Consider the following 8,954-nt stretch of genomic DNA (forward strand, 5'->3'; position numbering starts at 1 on the left):
GACTCTATGGAACAAAGGAGGAATGTGACTGAGTTTGTCCTCTTGGGGCTCACTCAGAGCCCCCAGGGTCAGAAAATATTATTTGTTGTGTTCTTGCTCATCTACATTGTGACAATGGTGGGCAACCTACTCATTGTCATGACTGTGGTGGTCAGTCCAACCCTGGATTCCCCTATGTACTTCTTTCTTGGTTACTTATCATTTATGGATTCTGTTCATTCTACTACAGTCACTCCAAATATGATTGTAGATTTACTCTGTGAGAAGAAAGCCATTTCATTCCAAGCCTGCATGACCCAGCTTTTTATAGGGCACTTATTTGGTGGTGCTGAGATTTGCCTCCTGGTGGCCATGGCTTATGACCGCTATGTGGCGATCTGCAAACCTTTACATTATTCAGCAATCATGAATAAGCGAGTGTGTGTTTTGCTGCTGATGATGGCCTGTGTTGGTGGGTTTTTACATGCAGTAGCTCATCCTCTTTTTGTTTATAACCTTCCCTTCTGTGGTCCCAATGTCATTGACCACTTCATCTGTGACATGTACCCTTTGTTAAAACTTGCTTGCACTGACACCTACGTTATTGGCCTCACTGTGGTTGCCAATGATGGGGCAATCTGTGTGGTCATCTTTATGCTCTTACTCATCTCCTATGGGGTCATCCTGAACTCCCTGAAGAATCTTAGCCCAGAAGGGAGGCGCAAAGCCTTGTCCACCTGTGGCTCCCACATTACTGTGGTGGTCCTCTTCTTTGTCCCCTGCATCTTTATGTATGTGAGACCTCCTTCTACCTTACCCATTGATAAATCCTTGACTGTGTTTTACACCATTATCACTCCTATGTTGAACCCTCTAATCTATACTCTGAGAAATGGAGAGATGAAACATGCCATGAAAAAGCTCTGGACCAGAAAAAGGAAATGAGGCAGCAGGGAAACATTATCACGTATTTTCAATGAAAAATTACTATTTTCAGGAAAGCCATGTGTGACTGTTTACCTGTAGTAAGTGTCTCCTCAGGTTTAATAACTTGGGCATGATAAAAAAAACATTTATTATATGAAAACTTCCAATGATCTAAATATACTTTTAAGATTTTCATAATTTTCTAGTTCAAATATATATATATATATGTGTGTGTGTATACATATGTAAATACATTTTTAAGATTTTCACCATTTCTTAGGGAAATATGTACAATTATTGGATGTAATGTGTCTCTCTTGTGAATATAGATTTATATTCTGTATGATGAGTTAAGCTACAGTTTATATCACAAATTTATTTTAGTTAGGGGAAGATTTTCTCCTGTTTCTTTGTTAACTGATGTAATCTTTCTCAGAATTAATGATGCATTACAGTTTTAAAAAAAATAATAGAAGAGATATGACATAAACATTTCATTCACTCCTCCCTACACAAAGACAGCCCATATTAATATTTAAAGTATGTATCTGCAAGATACTTTAAATAAATTAATTAGCTTGTATTGCTTAGAATATTAACATCAAAGAATATAGTTTCAGTGTTGTAATAGAAATCATAAGGAAGCTAAGTTTATAAAAATAATGTGAATTCACAAGATGTATATGCAAAAAAAAGACACAAATCTTACTTCTTTTCCTAATTGGGTAATCATATTATCTCCTCAAGCGGAGCAGCTTTGTTTGGAGTTATATTTTCATAGATATGATCCATTCATTTTCCCAAATAGTTTAAAATATCTGATCATACCTCTGTTATTTTTCAATATCACCATCTCCTTTTTTGCTTATATGTTTCATAAACTCTATAGAGACCCAGGTTCTTCCTTTTTGTGTAGATTTAGCATTCACCATAATCCATGAGCTTAAAACATGCATTTTAGAACTTGACGCCAGACGTTTTGGGTGATATCATTGTTAAGAAAGATGGTGACAATATATGCCCTTCTTATCTCTCATGTTAATGAAATACAGTTTCCTAGGTAATAAAGAGGCCAGATATATATTGTTTTCTTTGATAGGTATCATTCATAAAATCCTCTCCCTCTGTGAATGAAGCTTAAAACAAAGTATTATCTGCCTCTAAATCATCAGAAGTATGTGGTCAACATGTTACCCAGTCCAAACTCATTCTGCTTGCCACATGACAGGCCAGTAAATTGGGAGGCCTGGTGTTGGTGCCAGGATAACAACTCTTTTTGGAAATCCAGCAGGCTGAGAAGATGAAGGACTAAAGTCTTAGAGAATCAACTTCCCCAAGTCACAATTCAGGCTCCTTTTATACTAAGCAAGGGATAAAGGGGAGAGGGTGTGGCTGAATGTTACAGACTTCTTGGTGTTGAAATAGTTTGTTCTTGAAGCTGTCCAGGTAGGTCAGTTATGACATCTCTGTAAACCTCCATCAAGACAAATGTTATTCTCTGTTCTGCAACTGTTTATCTATATGTGAATGGAAAAGTGTTCTATGCTTAAAGGTCAGAGTCTTGAGAATAGACTACTTGTATATTTCAAGCTATAGGCAACATTCATCTCCAAAACACACAGAACCAGCGTGACTAGGCACAGGACACAGAGCACAGGTTTAAAGCTAAAGGAACAAATCTAGCATAGAGTCGGATTTGTTCTTCCCTATTACAAAAAAACTCTATTATTCTGCCTCCATTATTTAATCTGGAGGGATTCATGAGGCGCTAAGTCTTTAGAGCAATGGGTGTGTTTCACCAGTAAATGACACTGTATGAAAAACCTCATATTCTGATATTTATCCCTACTACAGAGAAAGTTCTTATATTATCTCAAAGTCTTCACAAATACAATTCATCAAATACTACCAAGCATTTGAGTTTATCAGGTCTTATATAATGTATTCCTCCACTTTTGGATGCTGCTATAGACTGAGGATTTGTGTCCCTCTTCAAAATCATAAATTAAATCCTTTATAATGTGGTGGTATTTGGAGGAGGGCCCTTTGAGAAATGATTAGATCCTGGAGGCGGGGTCCTCATGAATGGGATTAATGCCTTTATAAAGAGACCCCAAGAGCTCACATGACCCTTCTGCCATGTAATGACTCAGCAAATAAATGGCTGCCTATGAACTAGGGAGGGGACCTTCCAGTTATGGAATCTGCCGGCACCTTAAACTTCGACTTCTGTGCCTACAAACCTGTGAAAAATAAGTGTTTATTGCTTAAGATCCCCCCAGTGTATGATATTCTGTATTAGCAGCTCAAATGGAGCAAGACAGAAATTTAGTTAATTTTCAAATTTGTGTAGTCATTTCAAGTGATGAGATAAAAGTCTTTGTTAATTTTCTCTGTTCATTGGTCTAAATCTCCCAGAAGTCAAGGAAAGTTACTTACCTTTGTGTTCTCTGTTTCTTGCACAATATATGGGACATGGAATTTACTCTATACTTTGTCCGTAACTTCAATTCTTGACCTATTGGAGTGTGATTTTTTTCTGATAAATTTTGATGAAATATTTCTATGTTAAATTGTAAATATATGTATATGTGTGTATATATAAATATGTTTATATATGTATATGTATGCTACAAATATTCACTCTTCCTTGAAATTTCCTAAAAATATTTTTATGTTATAACTATGAGTGTTAACATATACATATGTTATTTAATATTCTTTTACTTTTGATTTTTTCTATCACTTGGAAAATCCATATACTTCCAAATGTTTAATTAATTTTAATCTTTTTTTAAATGTCAACTTTTCAAATTTTTTTTTTTTTTTACCCACCTGAAATGTATTTTTGTTTATGATGGGGAAACATCTAAGCCCAAACAGGGAAAATAATCTGCCGACATAATTATTGATTTTGGTAATAATTTGAAAATTTTCTATTTAGTACATCAGATTTTACACCATCAAGAAGATTCAAATTTGGGGCACTTTCTCCTTTTTCTCTTCTTTTTTCCCCTCCTCACCTAAACTTCAGGGTAATATTGCAATGTTTGAAACCTTCTCATAAAAATATATTTAGAATGTCAGGACTCTATATATTAATTTTGGGGAAAATGACATGCTGTAATATTTTATTTTCCCATTCCAAATAAGATGTATATTGCTAAAGATTTATTGATGTCTCAATAAAAATTTGTAATCTTCACTGTAGAGTGTAAATAAATCTTACCTTATGATTCTTTATATAAAAAGAGGAGTCTCTTATTTATATTTGATTCACATTGTCAATGAGCTGATCAGAAGGGACTTAATGTTTTTTCCTGTCCTGAACTACAGGACAATTCTCAAAGCCAAGGACATTATTGTTAGTGGATAGAAAGGCCCTCAAGTTGGAAAGCCCACCAGATGTGTGGGTCATTGCCCACAGGTTAAGAAAGAATTCTCAGCAGAGGCAGAGGGACATAGTGAAAAGCTGCTTCATTGCTCAGAGAGAAAAGGGAGGGAAAAAAAAAGCAACAATCAAGTCTGAAGCAGTCATCCAGATAGACTGTTGAGACAACTTCAGCCCCTAAAAGGGTCACAGGGCCTTTTTTTGAAAGGCTTTGCCATCATTACCTTCATTTTGGTGGTGCCAATCCACTTCTATTATAGACTCTTTCCTCCCATGGAGCTCAGCCCTGAAGCAGAAACTTCAGTGGAAAAAGAGAACAAAGAAAGAGATACCGGGGTGTGTCCTTGGGATTGACGCTGCCGTTGTGGAACATAAATGTCTTCTTGTATGGCTGTGTCCTTGAGACCAAGGAGTCAGCTGTGGGATAAGAGAAAAAGTCCTGTTTTTCAACAATCTGGCATTTTCTTCCCCTTGTTGATGATCAGCTAGTGTCAGTAAGCCTGTATGATTACCTCTTTCAAAATGTCTATATTCAAACATTAATAGGCCTGTATCCAAAAATACACAAATACGTATCCCACCACACACTCAGATCTGACCCAACCTCATGTGAATCTCTATGACCATGTGTATGTGTACATTCAATGAACTGTAGGTCTACATCCAACTGCACGTATGTGCCTCTATGTGAACACACTAGGTTGGTATATGATGGCACATGGATCAATATTTGATTAGCAACATGAACGCATTTGTATATGTACATGCCTATGTATTTGATGTGATCACACACAGGACTTCATCTGTCCACACGCAGGGCTATCTTGCCATTTGCTGGTCTGTATCTGACTGCAGATGAATTTGGTTAGGATTTGGTTGAACAATTCTTTTGCTCCTTGTGACATGCACTTAGGTCACACTCTGGTATTCATCTTCTGCCTGACACTTAAGGAGGGTCCAAGATTATTTCAGTTGTATGAATGGTGCCTTGGCAGGGATGACTACAAGACTAGACTGTTTTGAGTCTCTTTCTTATACATGTAGATGTAGGGTAATGTAGACAATGTCTGTCCAGTGAGGTAGTCAGACTTGTAAAATGGCAGCTTAGGGCTCCCAAAGAGAGGAGGTAAAATCAATCAGACCAGTTAAGTCCAGGATATCAAGTTTTAAATTCAGATTAATCTTCATGTTCAAGGAAATAATGAAGGAATGAAAAGGTAACTTACAGAAGGAGAGAAAATCATGTCTCACAATGAGTTAATGTCTAAAATATGTAAGGAACTTCTACAACAAAATTGCAACAACAACAGAATGATTTAAAATTGGGCAAAGCACCTGAATAGATATTTTTCAAAACAAGACATACAAATGGCCAATAAGAATATGAAAAGCTGCTCAACATCACTAATCAACAGGGAAATGTAATTCAGAGCCACAGTGATGTGTTACCTCACACCTGTTAGGATGGCTCTGTTAGATATGGAGCAGACATTTTGGTGAGGATGTACAGAGAATGGAACCCTACTGTACTTTGGAGGGAATATAAATTTGTTCAGACACCATGAAGAACATTATGGAGATTTTTCAAAATATTAACTAAAAAACTAGTGTATGATTCAGCAATCCTATGTGTATGTGCATATCCTGTGTGTATTTCTTATCCAGGATATGAAACCAGGGGTTTGAAGAGATATCTATACTCTCATTTTCACTGCAACATTAATTATAAAATGAAACCATGACAGAAATAAATGTATTCTACCACCTCTGAATATAATTAAAGAGTGAAATTATTTTCATCATTATCTTGTTAATCTGATTCCAGAATTGAAACAAGATACAACCACTTTGAAAAAGTACCATAAACTTTACATGATGGGAAGTGTTAATATTACAATAGGGTTCATAATTATCATTTAATGTATATCTGAAAACAATAATTAAAAATTATGATGTGCATAAAAGGTAGGTTGATAATGAAATCATACAATAAAAAACTTTAAATCAGATTGTTACCCACCTAAATGAGTAATTTATATAATAGCAAATATTATACACATAATAACATAATATAATACATAATACATACTATAAACATACTATTAAGCTCATTTGTCTCAAATACCTAAATTCATAAATGGTCAATCTATTATTTTTCTCTTGTCATAATATTTTGTCTTCATGTAGATTTAAGAGGAGTTCAAAATAAAAATGAATGCTATGATTTCCCCTCTGAAGTTCAGTTCAGTTACATGAAATAATTGGGTTGTTGGAAGATCTCCTAATGGTGGCGAAATACCCCTGAGGTTCAATTAGCCACAGCTAACAAACGTCTTCAAATTGACCTACAAGCAGGAAACATGGTAGCACATCTAAAATGAAAGAGAAAGACCTTATCCAAAAGTACTATTTATAAGTCAGCAAAGACAATTATTATAGCTGAGCTAGTTGGCAACTTTAATCTTACAACTTCAGTGCTTTCTTGGAGAACTAACATCTGCCTTTTGCCCTGGCCATGGAGCTGTGTCAGACAAAGTCATAGGTAAGATTCCCCACCTCCCCCAGGAAATCACATCATCATAGACTGTCAGGGTTAAAAGGCCCTTACAAATTGAAGAGTCAGCCCTCATCCTCCCCAGTCTGAGATTCCAGTCCCTCTTCAGCAGGGGAAACATCAAGAAAGACCGACTCAACTACACCACCATCAACTTAGAAGTAAAATTATTTGGGGCCTTTTTTCTTACTGACATATATTTCAACTAGAAGAATAAGATAATTAGTTAGAATCAAATGAGATCAACTACATAACTCAAATTTTCATACAAAATTTTCCCCACTTAATAATAATCAGACTTTTGTAATGATACTGCACCATTTTTAAAAACACTCTGTTAAAAACCACGCGTGAATCAAAGTGATGCACTATGTTTTAATGATCAATTTCCCCAATGGTGAATATCCCATGTAGTTTCTAAATTTTCCACAGCTCTTAATAATTGTGTTGAATATATTTGTAAATAAAGACTTTCAGCTTTTAAAAATATATTTTTTAGAATTTAACCCTAGAATGAGTACTGTGGAGCTAATGAAAAAAGAAAAAGTAATTTTTATATCTTCATAGTTATTTCTAAACCACTTTTTAAATATAATTCTTACTTTATGTACAACCTTCTCTTTTCTGGTCTGTTGGGAGTCAATCTTAGAACAGAGGAATGCAATGAAGCTGACACACTTTGTTTTCACATACGTGAAATTTTTCATATGGGATGATTAAAAAACAATGCTTTTTATTCACTTATCTTTGAAAGGAAAAGACTTTTTTTCACAATACATTGTATTACATTTATGTTTTTTTTAACACAGAGTAGGGCTCAGAACCATGGGACAGAGAGATGACTTAGAAGAGTCAAATGGACTTAGATCAGAAGGAGAATTCAGATCTCACATAGGTGGTCCAGTGTTCTCTCAGTAAATTAACCTTTAAATGTTACCCTATAGATGTTTTACAGGTACTAAGTGTCCAAAAAGAAGGAAATATCATGGAGGGAGTAAAGAAGAATTGAAACAAGCACTGAGGTAGGGGTGTCAAGGACACGCTCCACAGGTACAGTGGCTGCTTTTTTTGTTTGTTTGTTTAGAGAAATTCAGACCATGATAGTTTCATGATTAATGGGTAACATTTCATAACTTTTGTAGGTAATTCAGGCCCCAGGAAGGTGTTACTTGCTGAATGGACCTCCTCAAATCTCCCAATAATGTGACTGAATTTGTTCTCTTGGGACTCACACAGAATCCACACTTGCAGAAAATACTCTTCATTGTCTTTTTGCTCATTTTCCTATTTACGATGCTGGCCAGCCTGCTCATGGTCATCACCATCTCCCTCAGCCCCGCACTTTCAGCTCCCATGTACTTCTTCCTCACCTATTTATCCTTTATTGATGCCCTCTTCAGTTCTGTCACAACTCCTAAAATGCTCATTGACCTGCTGCACCAGAAGAAAACCATCTCCTGGGGTGGCTGCATGACTCAGCTCTTTGTGGAACATTTCCTGGGAGGATCAGAAGTCATAGTCCTCACTGTCATGGCTTATGACCGCTATGTGGCCATCTGCAAGCCTCTGCACTACACGACCATCATGCGACAGGTGCTCTGCCAGCTCCTGGTGGTGGTGGCCTGGCTTGGGGGAATCCTACATGCCACTGTGCAGATGGTTTTTGCATTTGACTTGACCTTCTGTGGTCCCAATGTCATTGACCACTTCATGTGTGACTTCTTCTCACTGTTGAAACTTGCCTGCAGCGACACCTACAGGCCTGGAGTGGTGGTGGCAGCCAACAGTGGGGGCATGTGCTTACTCATTTTTTCCATGCTACTCATCTCCTACATAGTCGTCCTGCGCTCCCTGAAGTCCCATGGCTCTGCGGGACGGCGCAAGGCCCTCTCTACCTGCGGCTCCCACTTTATAGTTATGATACTCTTTTTTGTCCCTTGTATATTCACCTACACGCGTCCTGTGGCCACTCATCCTGTGGACAAGTTTTTGGCTGTGTTCTTTGGAATCCTCACTCCCATGTTAAACCCTATCATTTACACAGTGAGAAACACAGAGATGAAGAATGCCATGAGGAGTCTGTTGAAGAGGAGAGTAATGTAG

At 36.8% G+C, this 8,954-nt stretch overlaps 2 protein-coding genes across 2 annotated transcripts; both read left to right on the plus strand.

The window, feature by feature from the left end:
• LOC105103488 (olfactory receptor 4A15) lies at positions 1–931 on the plus strand. Its single transcript, XM_031459358.2, has one exon. It carries the CDS (start codon positions 7–9, stop codon positions 922–924), a length of 918 nt encoding a protein of 305 aa, XP_031315218.2. The 5' UTR covers positions 1–6; the 3' UTR covers positions 925–931.
• Positions 932–8,027: 7,096 nt separating this feature from the next.
• LOC135322575 (olfactory receptor 4C3D-like) lies at positions 8,028–8,954 on the plus strand. Its single transcript, XM_064491841.1, has one exon. The coding sequence runs from the start codon at positions 8,028–8,030 to the stop codon at positions 8,952–8,954; it is 927 nt and encodes a 308-aa protein (XP_064347911.1).

This window comes from Camelus dromedarius, chromosome 12, assembly GCF_036321535.1.
Source record: "Camelus dromedarius isolate mCamDro1 chromosome 12, mCamDro1.pat, whole genome shotgun sequence".
NCBI classification, from domain to species: Eukaryota; Metazoa; Chordata; class Mammalia; order Artiodactyla; family Camelidae; genus Camelus; species Camelus dromedarius.

What these genes read in the sequence shown, in the direction of transcription:
- LOC105103488 (XM_031459358.2), top strand. Translation starts at nt 7, where the DNA reads ATGGAACAAAGGAGGAATGTGACTGAGTTTGTCCTCTTGGGGCTCACT.
- LOC135322575 (XM_064491841.1), top strand. Translation starts at nt 8,028, where the DNA reads ATGGACCTCCTCAAATCTCCCAATAATGTGACTGAATTTGTTCTCTTG.